This window comes from Hippichthys cyanospilos, chromosome 1 (genome assembly GCF_059441005.1).
Source record: "Hippichthys cyanospilos isolate Australia breed blue-spotted pipefish chromosome 1, RoL_Hcya_1.0, whole genome shotgun sequence".
NCBI lineage: Eukaryota > Metazoa > Chordata > Actinopteri > Syngnathiformes > Syngnathidae > Hippichthys > Hippichthys cyanospilos.
Genome location: NC_142369.1, coordinates 27,050,521 through 27,070,703, shown reverse-complemented (window position 1 = coordinate 27,070,703; position 20,183 = coordinate 27,050,521). Strand labels below are relative to the sequence as shown.

Genomic DNA, 20,183 nt, shown 5'->3' with positions numbered 1-20,183 from the left:
TGTGCACGTGTTCGTTTTTGTTATTCAGCCCGCCTTCAGTTACACTTCTCGTATGTTCTTTGACGCCATGCAGCAAAATCTTGCCGATGGGCCATACTGTATGTTGGTCTTGTTTTTTTTTGTTGTTTTTTTTTTAGCAGCTCTTGTAACACTTTATCTATATTGTCATCACATTTGTGATTGGTTTTATTTTTTGTTGGTAAATGCCCTTTTGGAAATGTGACCAATGACCAAAAATTGACCAAAACTTAATACTGAAGGGTCAAGGGGCAAAATTGCAAGCTGATTTTTAAAGAGCGGGAAGTGCTGCATAACTGCCAGCTGTGATATTGCCCTTTGTCATTGTTTGGAAGAACGGTCTTGTTCTTGTGAAAGGAAACCAGTTATTGCTGACCTAGAACAAGCTAATAGTGCTGTTTCTAAAAGCGGAGATGGGCACGCTTGCCCACGCACCACCTGCTACATAGCGCCACACAATATTCTACTGTAGGCACGTATCCATTCGCCTATGTCTCCCTCGTTAAGCGCATGTAGCAATATGGCACAACTAAACGTGTGGTTCAAATAAGTAAATACATTAAAAAGAAAAAAGAAAGGTGGCCAGGTTGGCCCCAAGTTATGTGACCTCCCCAGCACGAAACGGATCAGAGGTTGCACAGCTGTGCTTTGGGCTAATGATCAAATGTTATTTATTTATTTTTTCCAATTCAAAAGCAGACTCAAAGATTGCCTCCTTGTTGGAATTGACGAGCGTTCCCTACCCCAAAGCCTCTTTAAATGCTTTTATTGAGAAACGGTGCAACATTCAAACACGTACACAACTGGAAAGCATTTGTAATGCTCTTCAGAATTGTATTGACAATTCGATTTCATCAATGTAGTCCAAGTGATTAGTTTTGCATTACTTTGCCCAACACCATTGTTTGTTGTACCACTTGAATGCACTTCCTGTTACATGAGTGTTTGAGGAAGTGTCACAGTGAAGACTCCATTCACGGATTTGCCATGTTTTTGCACGTGAGCCTCCTCTGGGACCGCTTTTGCCAGCGGTTTGCAGCTTTTCCTTGGCTAGGAAATGTATTTTGAGTTTACCGCACATTCGCTGTGAAGTTAAAAGTACTTCCTCAGCCTGGGTCAAGTTTAGCCTCAGCGATTCTCGCAAGCCTTTCCTGTTGTTGTGGGAGGTGCGGAGACCGTCGACGATAACGAAGAGGAGGTCGGCGGGGAAAGGTTCACTGTCGCATCCCTCCCTCCTGTACAATACAATAGTGCCTCTCTGATGACAGATGCTGCTTAACCTGCTCTGACCCGCAGAGCTGTGATGTTGCATCTGAATGACAGGCCCAAAGAGGACACACACAGGCTCCTCTCCACACTTGCCTCACTACACAGAATGCCGTCCACCAACGAGGACAGGAACTGTCTCTTTGGGCAACCCCCCCTGTGATAATATATGTCTATCTGAGCAAGTGCTCGCCAGCAGGAATTAGGACTGCAAAAGGACACCCACTTGTGTTATCTTGTCCCGTTGAGTAAAATATTGAGACAAATTGAGTGCCAAATCACAGCCGAGTGGATTCTTGGTGTGACAGTGCTTGAAAGCCCGCAGACTGCCCGTTGTCGTGACGTCGCCTAAGCGGCAGCCCTGAGCTTCATTTGTCATCGCTGGAGGCTCAAGGGGGAAGAGACCACGCCATCAGTTTGTCATACTTAACTTGTCTGTATCCCTTTTAAAACGCTGAGGATGGAGCTCGCAGGGGATTATGTGCAAGAGTATTAGAACTACAGTGGGAACAATGCCATATTCATTATGTTGATTTTACCCCCCTCGCTTTCCTGCAGAGTATACTTGTTTCTTGTATTGTTAATGGGGTTTTGTTATACACAAAGCTTTTATCGGGTGGAAAATGAACGTGGAACGCGGTGTTTCTAACGGGGCTCTGCAGCAGGGATGGCAGACATGTCTTAGTGTTTTGATATGCTTTTGTGTGTGTCTAGGTAAAAATAATGACGCTAAATCCTGCTTGGGTCTCGATATGGAGGCCGTTCTCCAGCGGCCCAGCGCCCCCCCCCCCCTCCTTTTTTCCCCCCCCTTCTCAAAACGCACAATCCGCACACACACAGCACCTCTTATTTCTGTAGAAAGCCGACACGGCCTCAGGTCCCCTTAAAAAAAGTCCCTGTCTTCTGGCTCTCATTTTCTGTCCTTCAGCAAGAAAGTAGTATACTATATGCATGTTTTACAATCTGCAGCCTCATGGTTCTTTCGACATCTTGTCCCCCACCTTTTCCAGACTCTTGACTGTGACTGAATTTTCTATACAGAAAGTGCAGCTGTATTCTTTACTTCACCCAAAACTCTCTGGCCAGTATGTGAGACAGAATCGAGGAGTTGAAGAACGTTGCTGATAAACCAGATAGGTAATAATGCTCAATTATGAAGCACAACTACTGTATAATATGAGCACGTGCTTCTGCGGGCATTCAGAAAGCAGCCACTGGGTGGCACTGTGTCTGTTTGCTAAAGTCCCGCCAAGTTACCTCTCCCAAACGCAAAAAGGCAGTTTGACACCAGTGTCTAAACGCGCCCTGTCCACAACAGAGGAAAATAAATAACCCTAATGTGGTGTTCTCTTTTCACAAAACGCAATGCACATGCTAGTAAATAAAAGAACAATTATCTATGTATTTTTTTTCATAGCCTTCAGCAAACTCGTGTGTTTTTTAAGTGCTGAACTAATGTATTCATCTGGTAAAATATTTCTGGAGTATTTTGAGGATGGAGTTTTGCCTTCAAATCAGGCAATTATTCTGAAAATAACTTAATCTTGTACAATTATATATTATACCCCTCCCCACTCCACCCACATCTCTGTATTTTGCCGAGTGCATGATCAAAAAGCGGAATACGGCGAGGCTACTCAATTGGCCAACCCACCGCGTAAATAAATCTCGGGCGAGCAAATTAAAAACATACAATTAAAACATTCAATGCTAATTATAAATTGTTCTTTTATGTATACGGGAATCAAGAATGTCATGGTAATTTCATTTGAGGCATCCTACCAACTGACACAACTAATTTAAAATATGTCATTTTGCTTATGTTTACAAAATACACACAGAAAGGTAGATAGACACAAAGTAAAGCATAACATATTTTAAGGATGATTTATTCTTCTTGGGTCAATAGCGAGTGCGATTTTGATTGCCCTCGAGGGAATGGGCCACACTTTAAAATGATGTCTGGTTTACGCCTACGTTCTTTCGAAATGCCGCACGCTGTCCAAGTCGTGTGACTTAAAAACAACAGAGTCAGAATACGATTAGAATCAAGGAATTCATTTTTCTGGACATTTTTTCTGACTATCGTGACTTTTGTTATAGATTGTAATCAGATAATTGTCGTTAAGTATAATACGATACGCATGAGTGAAATGTCTCTTCATACAGTTTTCTGTGTGATTCAAAGAATTTGATAATAATTGGATTCTGACTTAAGCATTTTGTGTCTGAGCCATTTTCACTTCAAATTGTCCTATTTGCAGTTTACTCACAGACCCTTCTTTTGAGTATCTTATAGAATATGTTTTTCAAAAAAGGAAATAAATAACAATTTGAGCCTAGCAAATATAAATAAATAAATTGTTAAAGCCATTCCTAATACTGATTTACACATAAGGATTTACAAATATCATCTGCCGTGGACGACCACCTTAAAAGCGTTTGTCCCGCCCCCGTGCCGTCTTCAAGACCTCTGATTGGCTAGGGCGTCACGCATGGAAGTGCTGCTGGAAATGCAAAACTTGTTGCTGGCTCCCGCGGACGCGTTGAGCCAGCACACAGCCAAAAGCGGCTAAGGCGAGTGTGTGTGTTCCAGTCAACGTGCTTCTAGCGCGCGCACCCATCGCGCACAAGTCAGTATCAGAGGGTCTCGCGCACGTTTTGGAGACGAGCAAGGAGCCTAAAAGGTGCACTGCTTGATCCTAGAGCCAACCTCCGCCAGCGAAGTGGAGGATGCTGTCACGCCGCTCGGTGCGAGTGGAGGGCGGGTAGTGCACGGCTCGCAACCCCGGGAGCAGAACCGGAATCGGGATCACGTCGCTCCGCTACTTTGGCAGAGGAACAGTTGATGGTGGACTTCACATCAAACCGGACGATTTGATTGTTGTTGTTGTTTTTTTTTTTTTTTTTTTTGCGCCTGCACTGCAATTAATAACATTCTGACGAGCAGTACTTTTTTGTATTCCATCGACGCTACAACGGGCCGAAATTGGACTTTTTCTTGATGCCATTATGGGACTCTATAATGAAAAGGATCTGTGGGCACTTTGACACCTGAGTGGATTAATGAATGATAGGGTTTTTTTTTTATTTTTAATTTCTCCTATTTAGTCATTTTATTTCTTGTGCGCTCCTCTCAGCTTGATTAGAGACATGCCTTTATGCCATGATCACGCCGTTCAACTGCGCACAGGAAACTTTGGTGTATCATTAGACAGACGGGCTGCAAGGTAAACAGAATAATTATAAATGCATATGCATGATCAAACACATTGTAAGCACGCGGATGCTGTGTTAGACACGGCGTTCTGCTATTGTTAAGAAGTAAAAGGAACTTTTAGTTTAGTCCAGGCTTTTGAAGCAAATTGAACTGTAGTTCGCATTGCTTTTAGGAACAGACTGTTGAACGGTCTGTCAAATGACTTGCCATCTTGCTATCATGTGGGATTAATGGCAGAGTAGTATGTTTGGGCTGGAAAAGTTTGGTTCTCAGATTAATAGCAGAAACCCTGGCCAGTCAGTGAGACAGAAAACCCAAGCGAGACTGAACATGGGCTCCCATTATAAAAGTACCAGTTTTCACACCGGCGGTCCACCGGGAGCGGTGGAGCCCAGCATGGGACCTATGAGTGACCCGCAGATGCTCGGACTCAACATGAACATGAACGGAGAACAGTATGGAGGTTTTCATTCCCGGGGTCACTCCGACATGCATGCAAGCGGTGGACTTCAGCAGCAGCAGCAAGGAGCCATGCATGGATTTTTTAACAACCAGCAACCTCATCAAGGACATCCTCATGGCCATCAACCTCACCCCCACCAACATCATCCTCACTTCAGTGGCAATTTCGGAGGCCCGGAGCCAGGGTCATCGTGCCTGCATGGTGCCAGGCTAATGGGCTACAATAACAATGCCATGGGACCACAGCAGGGCTTTGGAGAGGGATTTGATCCTCTCACTGAGGGACAGGCGGGGGATGGCTTCCCGCAGCAGCAGCAACGGCCTGGTAACATGCCTGATTTTCAACATCACGGTCCTCCCAGTGGCAGCCATGCCGTTCCTGCCCCCTGCCTTCCCCTAGACCAGTCACCGAACCGGGCAGCCTCTTTCCACGGCCTGCCCTCCTCCTCCTCCTCCTCCTCTGATTCCCATAGCCTGGAAAGTAGGCGAATGCCCAACCAGGGAGCTGTGGAGGGATTAGATTATAACTTCCCCAGCGATCCCCCTTCTGGACATTTCGATGTACCTGTATTTTCACCGTCTGAGTCAGAGTCACAGTTACCCCACTTTGGCCCCGGAAGGCCTGTTCCCGGTGGGAATTTTCCTGGAAACCCGGGCATGCCTCGGGCGCCGGGCATGCAGGGCATCTCCAAGGGACACCAACCTCCACCGCCCCAACAGCCCCAACACGGAATCTTTTTTGAGCGATTTGGCAATGGCCGGAAGGTGCCCGTGGGAATAGAGCCGGGGGTCAATGCGAGACATCCTCTCATGCAACAGCAACAACAGGCTGGCTTGATAGCCAGGCAGAACTCATGCCCCCCTGGCCTCCCCCGACCCCCTCAGGCTGAGTCTGGCTCCAGTAACCCCAACATTCTGGACGGCGGGGTCATGATGAGTGGCCAACACAATCAGTTTGAATATCCCATTCACAGACTGGAAAATAGGGGTCTGCATCCCTATGGGGACCCCATGTTTAATATGCAACAGCCACCTCCCCTACCCTCCCAACAGCCCCCAAATCAGAGACTTCAACATTTTGATGCTCCTTATATGAACATGGCCAAAAGGCCCAGGTTTGACTTTCCTAATGCGCATGGAGGTGAAGGCTGGTGTGGTGGCATGGAAAACCACCTTTCTCCCTCTTCCTACCCAGGACTGCCAGGAGAGTTCACCCCACCTGTGAATGAAGGTTTCCCACCAGGTCCACTGCAGCACACGGGACCTGAGCAGCAGTCCCTACAGCAGCGACAGAATGCAGCCATGATGATCAAGCAGATGGCATCTCGCAACCAGCAGCAGAGAATGAGGCAGCCAAGTCTGCAGCAACTTGGTCACCATGGCGATGTTCCTCCAGGCCCACTGGGTCATGGAGGCCCGGTGGGGGGCATGCCTCAGCCCAACTTTGATCGAGAAAATGGAGGTAGAATGGCCAATGTTGATGGACAAAATCCTCATGTAAACCAGGAGAACTCCTGGTTCCAAGGTCCCCACCCTCCCGGCGAGATGATGTCACGGCGTATGGGAGGAGGGGGCGGTGACTCGGGACCCCATGACATGGGTCTCCAGCAGAATGGGCCCGGGATGATGTTCAGGCCAGGTATGGGCATGCAGGAGCCCATGAGAATACCTGGAGATGGACATGTTCAAGCTCTCCATTCTCCGGGCTTGCACTCGCAGTTCGGCAGCAACATGGGCAACCTCTCCCAAATGCAGTCCCCAGGAGCAGGAGGAGGACCGGGACATCCGAACGCGGCAGCAGAGAGGCGACCAGCTGAATTTCCCGCACCTCCGATGGGAGCGCAAGCACCCTTCCCCTACGGAGGGACAAACCGTCAGGGGCCAGCTCATAACATCCCCCAGGGGGTGAACACCTCGCCAGGGAGCTACCCTCCTCAGTCCGAGTTCCCCTCAGGCCAGCGGCCGTCCGTTAGCAAGCTGGGTGCTCTGTCTCTCGGGAATTTTAACAAAACCAGTGCTAAAGACAGCGTTTTTGGCCAGAGCTGCCTGGCGGCCCTTTCTACGGCGTGCCAGAACATGATCGCGAGTCTGGGGGCTCCCAACCTCAACGTGACGTTCAACAAGAAAAACCAAAACGAGGGCAAACGAAAACTGAGTCAGACGGAGCAGGACATGAATAGCAGCGCATCTAATGGGACTGGCAGTGCTGGGCCTGAGTATTTTCAGAGCGGCACTTCTCAGAACAACCAGCTGCCCGGCACTGGGAATAGCAACGCTAAGCCTGCAAGTCAAAACCAGACGGTGCAGGGGGAAGCCAGTGCCCTCTCCCCAAATTACAACATGGACGCTACCCCGTGCAGTGAGGGGAAGGCAACAACAGGGAGTGGGAGAGGGAGAGGGAGGAGAAAAAGAGACAGTGGACATGTGAGCCCAGGAATTTTTTTTTCCTCTGAAAATGGAAACCCTGTTGTGAGTCCAGGCCAGCAAACCCCTTCGGCTGGTGTTGGGGAGAGGGGTGGGGGCACGCCCCATGAGAAGCACCTGCAGTCGCCCTCTTGGGGGAAAGGAGGTGACCTAATGTTGGGGGACCAGGCTGACCTGATGTCCTCCCTGGACAGCGGCATTCAAAGTGTCGCCAAGTCTGACAGCAGCTCGCCCCGTGTGGACTTTCCTGATGATGTCAGCGCCCACTTTGGCAACGAGGACGAGGTGTCCTCCAGCTCAGACGCGGGAGGCTCCTCGGCCGCTAAGCCCAATCGCAGCCCGATGATCATCGGCTCACCTAAAATGCAAATTAACGGACAGAAGCCCGTAGGCATTGGCATCAACAATCACACTACCTCGACAGCGGACGGCTACGGACTAAGTGCCGGCGGAGCAACGGCCGGCAGTGGGGTGAGCCATCCGGGTACGCCGGGGGTGGAGCAGGTACGCACTCCGTCCAGCACCTCTGGTCAGGACGAAATCCACCCTCTGGAGATTCTGCAGGCCCAGATCCAGCTGCAAAGGCAGCAGTTCAGCATCTCGGAAGACCAGCCTCTGGCCATGAAAAATGGCAAAAAGAACGGCGATTGTCCCCAGCAGAACGGAGACAACGAGCTTGCGAGCTGCAGCCCCGATGCTGGGAAGGGTTCAATGGGCACGATTGACCTTGACACTCTAATGGCTGAGCAGCACGCCACCTGGTACGTGCCCAGTGACAAGGCCATGATGGACAGCTCCGAGGATGACAAGTCCTTGGGACTCTGGGAAAAAAACAAGGGCCAAAACAACAACAAAGAAGGTAAGAACCTCATTTGACTTTATTACGTCTTGCATCCCACGTTTAATGAATAAGGTTGTGCCGCTGAATAATTTGAATGGTTTGAGGCAGAAGATGCAAAATATGTTCATGCTTTAGTGACTGAGGACAAGACACATATTTAATTTTAAAAACCAGATGTGAAGTTTAATAGTTGTGCCCGTCTGGAAATTTCACTCCTAAGTAAAAAAAAAAAAAATCAGTACAATTCATGTTGACAAAAAATATATAATCAGCACAAAGACATTTCTACCCCGACAGTGAATTTTTTTTTTTATATAGATTTCCTCATTGTAGTGACACTTGAAAAGAACACCTCAAGTAAAGTAAACATTTCCCGTGGTTCTTTATCTCAGTTTTCAGGGTGAACAACTGCATTGAGAAGATTAATAGCTTTTAGAGGATGTGCGTCTCCACAGTGGGGTTTCCCTCGCCTTGTTACATGTTTGTTTATCTTATTAACATGGGATAATACAGAGCTGCTGAAATGGAACTGGCTTTAAATTGAATGGGCACAAATTACAGAAATGATAAATTAATTAATTTAAATGTTTTAAAAAAAATCACAATCATGATCTAATTTTAATTTTATTCAGATTTTTGTTATTTTCACATTAAGCACAACTGCTTTTTATTACCGAATGGAAAACATACCATTGCCATATAATACTACAATTAGAAAAAATTCTATTGTATGTATAACCTTTTTAGGGTCCTTCTCTTTGTGCTGAAGTAGTATTGGAAACACAGCCGTGTAAAACGATGTTGCACAAAACACATCTTTGGTACTCAAAATAAATCAAAAAGGCAAAAATATCGAGAAGAAATGTGCAATTAATTATTTCACATTTTAATGTTAAGGTTTATTGCTCTGATGTCGTTCTAAAACAATGTTGAAGTGCAAAATGTTAGGCTACTTTAATCTTTTCCACAACAGCAATATAATATGCAAAATTATGATGAACATATTATTCATAATTTGTACAAATTATAATAATTGTGTTTGCATAATTATTCTGAAGTTACAATTATGCTTCTTATAATTAAATGTCTTACCACTCTGTACAGATCTTGTTTGTAGTGGACATTTGATTGAAATTGCTTCTACCGAATTCCCTTGTGTGATTGCATTACAAGATTTATGCATATATGAAAATTTAACATTATACAAAATTGTTTTTCCCCCTAACGAAGCAAAACAACTTGTTATTGTCATATGACAACATTTAATTGGCTGTTAACCACCATTCAGTGTAAGCACTGACATGCTTTTGGAGGCAGTTTTTTTTTTTTTTTTTTTTTTAATAATAAGGGAAATCTTCCGTAATTGCATTCGCGACTATCTCCCGTCTCTCCAGCGCCTCTTTGTTCTGTTCGCTGGCCTGCGTAGCGAGAGGTGGGGGCGCACAGCGAGCTGTGTCTGGACTCGGGGTATCGAGTACATTGTTTATGTGAGACTGGGTGGCGGCTGGTAACGCAAAGGCAATAACTTGTAACCCGAGGCCTATTATCCCTTCAAATCAACAGCAAAATAATATTAGCCGGGATTATCATACAAGCGCCTTCTGCCATTTGATTTGCTTGGAACTAGTTGTCTACCACTCAAATTAATGAACAGCGACTCCAGCCTTTTAATTCTCCTGATTTATTGATGTGGTCTCAAGAGGTGCAGAGCTGTGCTAAATTTATACAAACCTCAGTGAAAACAACGGTGCCAGAGGCGTGTGTATTCGTGTGATGCGAGGCGTATATTATATGCGTATGATTCTGTGTTTTTCGATATACTGGTGGATTTGCCTGTCACAGTGAGAACCAGCACTACAAGTATTTGTCAGGCTGGCTTCCTCACCCTGTTGCATGCGCACACAAATCAGTAGAAGAAGAATAGCCATTTCTCCTTTCCTCCTCTCGCCTTCTTTCTTCCCCTCGCCGCCCTCCCTGCATGGACAAGAGGCATGCGGCTCGGGAGCGATCGATAGCTAGTTAGCACAAATCACGGCTCCTGACAGTTTTTCATTTGAGTGCTTCAGACAGCAAAGATGAAAAAAAAAAAAAAGAAAACGCTGGAGGTACATTTGGGAGGGAAAGAGCGATTTGAAGATTGAATCTGATGCTTGGGTTTACATTGGACGGGGCAATATAACATAATCATTTAAGATAAGTCAGTGCGCATGTTTCAAGAGGCTTTTGTCACTGCGAAAACTATCCACCGCAACCGGTTGGTCAAGTTTGAAGTTTCTCATCTCGTGTACAAGTCTTTACCATTAACCGAAGGTGACTTTATCAACAGGTTATCTTCATTAGCAACTAAATGATACAACTTTTTCTATGATTGGGTTTTTTGTGTTTACGTCAAATAGAGGAGATATATATATGTATATATATCTATCTATCTATCTATATATATATATATATCTATCTATCTATCTATCTATATATATATATATATATATATATATATATATATATATATATATATATATATATGTATATATATATATATATATATATGTGTATGTGTGTGTGTGTGTGTGTATATATATATATATATATATATATATATATATATATATATATATATATATATATATATATATATATATATATATATATATGTGTGTGTGTGTATATATATATATATATATATATATATATATATATATATATATATATATATATATATATATATATATATATATATACACACACACACATATATATATATATATATATATGTGTGTGTGTGTATATATATATATATATATATATATATATATATATATATATATATATATATATATATAAATATATATATATATATATATTTCAGTGTAAGATTATAAAATTGTTAGAATTTCAAATCATGTTAAATTTGCTAGTAATGTCTAGGAATAGTTTATGTAATTATGACTTTTGGAACTGAACAGGCAAATTATGTTCATGTTAAATTTGTTAGTAATCTTTAGGAGTAGTTGAATTCAAAGAACTGTCAAAAAGCTAAGATTTAATCTTTTTTTTTTTTTCCCGCCCGATTAGCTATTTTTATATATTACTATGGACAGTACAGAGGAGCAATACATCTAATTTTCAAATTGCAAAACTTACATTACTTGAAATAAGAAGTTGAAAAGTGCTGTTTTTCTATGCCCAGTGTACCCCAGCTGACACAATCCGCATGCTTTAGTGGGATGCATGTTGCTTTTACCATTTTTGGCCCTTCTCTTTTAGTGACTCCAAGTGTATTAAGATTCGAAGGAAGTTGCTGTTGAGCTCACCTTCGCAAACTTGAATTTAATGTGAGGCAAAAAAAAAAAAAAAATGTTGGTTCTTTCTCTTTGCGATACATTAGCTTTTTGTAATGTGTGCAGTCTTGATAACAAGCAGCCAGAAATGGAATGGAGGAAGTGAATGAGCTATTTTTGTTTTTCCTTGTCGCCTGCATCACCGCATGTACTTTTTTTCTGTTCAACACATTTAAAATACTTCACAGCTGACCTTATTGAACACTCGTGCTCTACACTCGGCGTAATAAGTCTTTTAAAAAGCTCAGATAATGATCAAATCTCTGTCGTTCTGACTTTGACAGATTTGACAAAAAAGGAGCTTGCGTGTTACAGTAACGCTCGAATCCACTTTAATCCACGCTCTAAAAAAGTTGAATTGATATTTCAGCATTGCGAACGATCCTGTGAGACTATCTGCTTTTGACATTTCAGTACAACAACACCTCAACAAACTGGGCCAGTAATTTGTATTTCCTGTTTTGAAACAGGGAAAAAAAAAAAAAATGTGATTGGCACTTGCTTGCAAGCGGGGAAAAATAACAGCTCCGGGCAGTGCTATGTGCTTTACCTGTCATTACACAGTCTTTCATATTGACTTTTTCAACAACCCTCTGCAAAACCTCTCTCTCCTGGAGTAGCGATAATCATTATGATAATCATAGCAATTAGCTTTGCTAGTATTGTTTCCAAAAGACATAATTCATCTGCAGGCAAGTCCTCCAATTTGACCTGGTTATTGACAGCTTCATTAAGAGCAGAATTGCTTATTTTTCGCCACAGCGAATTTCAGCGCTACATTTAAGCAACTCTAAAATCTAAAAAGTTATTTTAGCTGGACTTGTATTGGGAGTTTCTGCTATCAGATGAGAGGTATGCATTCAATTGCATGTTGTGCCTCTTATGAGTTTTCACGCGTGCGTGACGGCCTGTGTGTGAGTGAATGCGGGTTTGTAGATAGTGCAACTAGATAGTGTGGATGTGTCAGCAGCAGACATAAAGATGATTTAGTTAGGAGTGTGTCAGACTTACAACTCCACCCCATCGACCCACCGGCCCTCGACCTCCCTTTTTCCTTGGCCTGGTGGAATGTCTTAACATTATTCTAATGTGTTCAAAAAAAGTGTTTACTTGATTTATGTACCGTGCATCATTTGGGAGAAGGCATATGCTGCATTTGAGGTGTTTTTATTTTCTTTAACCACTTGCGCATTGGTGTTAATGTATGCACTAGGTGTCTTTTTTAATACACTGAGCCTCTGTTGTAGTCGGGCGCACGTTATAGCTATTTGCTATTTGCTTGTTGGATTTAAAAAAGGGGGTGAAAAAACCCTCATCCAGCGTGTCATTTTCCCAGAGGAAAGGTATTTGGATGAAAAAATAAAAAAAGAGTTTCACAGTATGGTAAATGTGAGTCTTATCGCAAAGTTGCACAAATTGAAGTTAAATATCAGTGATTGCCAATGGATGTGATCCTCCTGCAAATGTGTCTTGTTGACTGCTTGCTTTTTGACTGCGGTAAAAAAAAGGAGAAACAAACAAGCAGATTAGTACAAAGTGAAAGGTGTTGGGATTCTATGTCTGTGCTTGTAAAAAGGTGTGTACGGTTCTCAGCTCTCTTGAGGTGTCAGTGTTGTCACACCGCCAGCAGTGGTTATGTTGTTTGCCATACAGCTTGTTGTCAGGCATCTTTAATTTGTATTGAGGAATTGACAAATGACTTATGACACCTGAGCTTTTTCTCCTTGGAGACAAAAGTGAAAGCTGATTGAGAGAAAGAGAAACGAGTGATAGTGGCAGATAAAAAGTCTGTCACTCTCAAGGGAAAGCCAAGTGCTATTTGGCATTGGTAACGATGGAAAGCAAATCAACAAATAAATTGACTAGTATAAATCACGCACTAAATTCTTACATCATATGTGCGATATCTGTGTTGCATTCGAAATATTTTGAGCACTCTAATAGTTGCTTTTAAGTACCAGGGTTTGGTTTAAAAAAAAAAAAAAAGTGAAAAGTTTGGAAAGAGGATTTTCTGCAGTGTGCTGAGACAAAATAGAGACAGAGAAGTAGATCAATATGTCACCGGCTTGGATGACACACTGGACAGGTCATAGACATGCTGGTGAGTTATGAAGGGCTCACTAAATCACTTCCCATGTTCTGCTTTGTGTCTACTTTCCTAAGCGCTTCTTGTGGCCGAAGAGGTGACTGTGTGTATTTGCGCATGTGTGTGCGTGCGCGTTTGAGAGAAGGTAACAAACGCCGAGGGCGATGCCTGCCTGGACAAGCGCCTCTCTTTTTTTTTTGCTCTCTTAAAGTTGCAGGCGGGAGAACAGAAAAGAAATTCAAACCAAAATAACCTTTTTGCCCTTTTTGAAAAAAATGCACTGCCCACCCCCCTCCTCATCTTAACAGAGAGATCCTCCCTCTTCTGAGGCAAAGGTCATAGTTTGGGAGTCGGATGGAGTTTTAGGGGGTTGCAAAGGAGCCTCACATGTCTGCCAATGATAACGTCAAGGCTTGAGGTATCTTTTGAGATGTTCCTTTAGTACACCGGTGCCGTTTCCTTGGGATGGCTTTTACTGAATGCGTAAAGTAGCAGTTCATGGTTCTGACACGTCAGTGGCCAAAGCCCTTTTTTTTCTTCTATTTTTTAAGTCTCCATTTTTTTTTCTCCCATAGATGGTGACGGATTCTTTGTGCTGACAAAGACAGAATCCTCACACCAGGCTATCCGCAGCTCTAGTTGTTATGCTAAAGGAATCTGACCTGATGTCACACAGTGTCATAGGAGCGGAGGCCTTTGGGTGTTTTTGTCATCGAGCGCAGCGGTCTGATTGGATCACGTGGCGTTCAGAGAAGATAGGGTCGAGCCCCCGGGAGCGGGAGGTCAAAGGTGAAGTGTTGTCATGGAAGTAGAGCTTGGGATAGAAAGGGCACAGCCGTGCCGCTTGAGATTCTGGAGCCTGGGAAATCAACGTGACGGCCGTGAGGATCTAGCGCCAAAAAAAGAAGCCTTGTAAAATGCAAACTCTCTTGCGCGCACTTTGTCTCTTCCTGACATCTTTTTGTTATTTCAAAACGACGATTCATTGCATCTACTTATGTTCCCGATAGTCGTTATCCATATATTAGCTTCAAAGACTCTTACGGTTATTTTTAAATGGAAGTAAACATTCTCCGCCAAAATAATGGGAGAATTTCTGTCTGCCTCCTCCTTCCCATTGCTCGCTGACTGTGTAGTGACATGGAAAGCTGCGTCAGGCCGTCGGATCCCAGAGACACTCATGTCATGTACTCACTCCCCACTATATTGTGCGTGTGTGTGTGTGTGTGTCTGATAGTGTGCGAGAGAGAGAGAGAGAGAGAGAGAGCATCCTCATCAGGCACTAAATAGCAGCGTCACAGTTGAAGTGAAAGCGATACAAATGAATCACATTGAATTTGGCATTTTCTTTGCACATCGCTGTGGTAATCTTGTCTGCACGGGTTGTGTTTAAAGGCAATTCAGGTGTGTTTGCCTCCTCATGTTTAACATTCTTCGTTTCTTATTGCTTCTTGATGCTGAGCTGTGGTTCCCTCATATTAATAGGCTATTAGTGAAATTACTGTGAAAATGAAATCTGCTAAAATGCTTGTCAGTGAGCAGCCATAACAACATAGATCTTATTGGGAGGTTAGATTTGCCTGTGTGTAAAATGTCACAGTGGATGGGAATTTGGATTTGAATTTCACACTCTTGTTTTCAGTTTTGAACAAATACGGTGCAATAGATAATGCTTTCTGTTTAAGTATGGTGATTTTATTTTCTCCATTTTCTTCCAAATCCCACGAAGTCTACCACCATTTCATTTCTCTCTGTCTCTCTCTCTCTCTCTCTCTCTCTCTCTCTCTCTCTCTCTCTCTATATATATATATATATATATATATATATATATATATATATATATATATATATATATATATATATATATATATATATAAGTGTATATATATGTATATATATGTGTGTGTGTGTGTGTGTGTTGGGGGATTATCAATTGTCATGTTGAATGGATTTAGTTTTAGACTGACATTTACAGTATCATCTCTTAAAGTGCTTGATAAAAAAAAGACACAGGCTCACTGGGATTTAAAAAATATGTATTATTTTTCTGTTTTCAAGTGTTAATTCAAATGTAAAGAAAGTATAGCCTAATTGTTTTTGTTTTTTTTAAGGTGAGGGTTTCTGTCTAATCTTATTGATGTGCCTTGCTGCGATCGTGTGCTTATGATAAACATTTGTGTATGTGGAGCAGCAGCTAAAGGCCGACGTGGGTATGGCAGCGGTTGGCGTGTTGTGTGTGTTTGGCCGACGAACGTGTTGTCAGTTTGCTGTGTGTCAGCAGTGAGCCAGGGGAACGCTTGGCTGCCTATTCAGGCCGGTGCGGACCCTGCTGTGCCCAGCTAGCATGAGCTGCCGGCGGCTGCTGGGGGGCGCTGAGACGAGGGAGTGAGAGTGGGTGGAGGGAGGCAATATGCGGGGGGGGGGGGGCTGCCGCCGCCACGCTGAGGTGTATAACCGGACCCTCTGGCAAATGTTAGGTCTCGTCAGCTGCACCTCTGACGCCGCTCTAAATCCTCATTTCTCCCTCACCGCGTCCGCCCTCTTAACATCTTGCTTCCTCGGGAGGGAGAATTTTACAAAGTCCTTGCAGAGTCAAAATGAAACAACAGGAGGCTTGGCTGCATGACCTTTTACCAAATCCTCCACTTTTCCATTCCAGTGGTCACAGTCCAGACAGGCTGGGGGGCAAGCCTGTGTGTCTGCCTCCCTTGGTTGTCCTTGCTGCATGGCCAGACTTAGATTTGGGGAGGATGTGGGGGGGGGGCAATAGTAAACAAAAGCTTCTTCCCACCAAAAAGTACACTTCACACTGATATCATTTTTCCTAAATCAATAATAAAAGAAACCATACTTACTGAGACATGTTGTTAGGTGACTGATTGCTGGAGTATTGTAGTATCTAAATGGTGGAAAATGATACGCTGTCATTGTATAGCATTGTCACCAGTGCCAAAAACGGATTTATAAATATATATATATATATATATATATATATATATATATATATATATATATATATATATATATATGTATGTATGTATGTGTATATATATATATATATATATATATATATATATATATATATATATATATATATATATATATATATATATGTATGTATGTATGTATGTGTATATATATATATATATATATATGTATATATATGTATGTATGTATGTATGTGTATATATATATATATATATATATATATATATATATATATATATATATATATATATATATATATATATATATATATATATATAATTGCGTGTGTGTGTGTTTGTGTGTTCCATAGACACGAGAAGAACAAGAGAGTAAATAGCTTTAAAAAGTAGAAAACAAAGCCCACAAAATTCTGGGTGTCCTATTTATTGCTTTCTTTGTTTAATGTCCCTTTCCTCTAATTCAGTGGTTCTTTTTTTCAGCGATGTAGCCACCTATGAAATATTTTAAACAGCCAAGTACCTCCGAACCAGCGCATTTTTGGATCTAAAAAAAAAAGACTTAAAATAGAGTTGTTTGCCATCTGTGTATGATTAAACTTTGGAACTACAATTTTAGAGGTGCCTTTTGTTGTAAGTGTCTTTTATTCACCAAATCTCATTTGCTGGAAAATTGTGTCACTAGACAATCTGCATCTGTACAAAATAACTAAATAAAAGCATCACCGTATGAGTGTTTCCACAGTAGTCACTAAAACAGTTTTGCAATAAGTTGCCTCATGTTCCCATTATTTCTTTCTTAATTTGAAAAGAATGTGCTGTTCCTCTTACTACATTAAAAGCCTATATTATAATAATAACATTTGTCGATTCGTGCATGATTTACATTGTGACTCGCTGCTGCGATACCCACTTTTTTACATGCATCGCCATTATGACTAACCATCCCGCAGCGGAAGCGGACGTATCCCGTTTTTGAGATGTCAAACTGTACGTGGTGATCCGAACTGAAGCGGGGTTGTTGGAGACGCGGTGCGGCTTGCGTTGTGTACCGCAGCCCGTGTGATGCACCTAACTCAGCCGGTCAGGCCTGCGTTCTGACTGCTTCTACTCTCATAGGTCGACTTGCCCCCGAGTGTTGTCTTTTTGCACAACAGTGATCTGTTTCAACCATCCACATGGCGCTAAAGCCCAGTTTAGCGTGTGCGTGCATGTCTGTGTGTTTGTGCAAAGGAGATGGGAGAGTAATCAGTCTGGATGTCTTCACACACTTCCTCTGTGCTTTTGGCTAAAAGGGAAGAATCCAAAGCACGTAGTCCCTCCGTTGCCTCTGTCCAAGTTGCAATGTGCCCCCCCTCCAGGTTCTCTTCCTCCCTGCCCCACGGTCCGCAGCATATTGGCAGATGATATATCGTTTAGAAAGCACTTCCTGTCCTCGTCAATCTTCCCCTTGACTAAGTTTTTCATTACACGACTCAGAGTGATTTTTCTCCATATGTGCAGCATGCACCGCGGGCGTCAGCATTAACTCTCTGGCACAGCAGATTTTTTAATATGATGTATAATCAACCTGTGTATAGATTTTTCGGGGAGCTCGACGCAGCCGTTTAATATGAGCCCCCGCATCCCCGTGACGTGATGTCGATACGGCTGAGCCGTCATTATGCCAATAAATTGGGTCAAGCAGGGTTAAAGGCGAGTTTTGACAATGCCCTTTGACCCCGGATCAAGGTACAGGTTTGAAGATGCAGATGAAGAGGCATTCCATTGTGTGTCATACTGGAGGAGTGCAACTTTACGTTAACACGTTAACACTGTTATATTCATATCACACTGCAGATTTAGAGTAGGATGTGTAAATGACACTGTTTTAATTAAAACTCTATCGAAATGGTTCATCCAGCAGTTGTTAAATGTTGCTCATTTTGTACAGCTGTCATGAACCTTTTTCTTTCTGCGCTCGCCTGCAGAATCCGAGCTGTCCCAGAGTAAGGCTGGAGTCGGGACCCCCGGGGCCGGCAGTGGAGGAGGCGGCGGCGGCGGCGGCGGAGGAGGAGGAGGGAACCACCTGCAGTGCCTGTCCGTCCACTGCACCGATGAACTGGGGGACAACAAGACCAGAGGAGGGCCCGTTTCTTCGTGGCGTTCTCTCCACTCCGATATTTCCAACCGTTTTGGGACATTTGTGGCGGCACTGACTTGAACGAAAAGCTGTCCCGCCGCAGAAGAAGACAACCAACTATACGATCAGAGACAAACGACAAAGAATGATAATGATCAAATGTGGAAAGTGCAGGCGCGTTTCGCCTGTTCAGGGAGAGACCGACTTTCACGTATAAATGCGACCATACAGGAACACATACACGGACGCACACATTGTCGTTTTATCGTCAAACACATGCAGTCACTCGCTCAGACATTGCTGGACTTTACAGCGTGGGCTCTGCTCAATGACGCCCCATCTGGAAAACCTCAAATCTTACATGTATATGTTTTCTTTGCTTTTTGTTTGTTTGTCATGTTTTGTTTTGAAGAAAAGTATAAACTTGTCAAACTATGACTATGAGATAGCAAAAGCAAATATATTCAGTTACCACTGGCTGTAATTGTGTAGCAGTGTTGACACGTGATGTATTTGGCAAGCTGAGGATTTTTTTTTTTTTTTTTTTTTTTTCCCAATTAGTAAAAATGGCCTTTCTGCTCACCTCACTTACACATTGATCTCTAATGTAAATATATATATGAACCCATTGTAAGCAACTGATGTCCAAAATCGTTCATCTTACTTTGGACCGCTTCGATCAATTTTGTCAATTTAAGATGAGTGGACAACTTCTTTTGAAACGGAAAGAATACAACAGCATAATAGACAATGGATAAATATGCATGAATGTATGATATTATTTTTTGCCTCCATGTCCAAGCAACATTTTATTTGTATCATTGCTGCTGTTCATTTAGGTTGTAAGAAGCTTCCTCTCGTATTCATGAGCTCAACGTTTTATACAATTCAGCCAATGGGAACTGAAATGGAGGCATTTGCATTGTTTTATTAGGGGAATTGAAAAAAAATGGCTATTGGTATTGCACATGTATAATAAGATAAAAAAAATGCTGTGTGTTGGGCAATCTTGTAATCTTTAAATAAAGCTTCTGTTGAATTTGAATTTCTGAAACAATAGATGGAGGACTGTGACAGCAATTTATGAACTGATTTTTTGTTTACTTTTTAAAAGATAAAGTGCAGTTGTCTGTTTTCCTGCATATTGTATATATCTGTATATGTTTTATTGAGTAACTAAATAACAATAAATATGATGTTAAAGGTGGAAATGTCACCAGTAATTTTTTTTAAAGAAAACCACATTAATTACACATTACTATGTTTATTTTGAGGCTCATGGTCACAATGTGAACATCTCATATGTCCTCTTTGATGACGTTGTCAACTGGCGGTCAGTAAGCGACAACGTGCAGGGTTCCTGTAAAATAGAGAAACATGAAGAGGCAAATATGAAATGCGTTGGAATGTGTGTTTTAATGGATTAAGACTAAGATTAATTGTGTGCTCACTCCTTCACAG

At 42.6% G+C, this 20,183-nt stretch overlaps 1 protein-coding gene across 1 annotated transcript; it reads left to right on the top strand.

Annotated features, from left to right (window-relative positions):
• Positions 1-3,859: 3,859 nt before the first annotated feature.
• Positions 3,860-19,933, top strand: mn1b (MN1 proto-oncogene, transcriptional regulator b). The gene is made up of 2 exons (XM_088432047.1): positions 3,860-8,249; positions 18,571-19,933. Exons 1-2 carry the CDS (start codon positions 4,748-4,750, stop codon positions 18,801-18,803), a joined length of 3,735 nt encoding a protein of 1,244 aa, XP_088288173.1. The 5' UTR covers positions 3,860-4,747; the 3' UTR covers positions 18,804-19,933.
• The last annotated feature ends 250 nt before the right edge of the window (positions 19,934-20,183 follow it).

What these genes read in the sequence shown, in the direction of transcription:
- mn1b (XM_088432047.1), top strand. Translation starts at nt 4,748, where the DNA reads ATGTTTGGGCTGGAAAAGTTTGGTTCTCAGATTAATAGCAGAAACCCT. An exon ending in CCAAAACAACAACAAAGAAG is followed by an intron (nt 8,250 to 18,570) that starts GTAAGAACCTCA and finishes GCTCGCCTGCAG; the next exon opens with AATCCGAGCTGTCCCAGAGT.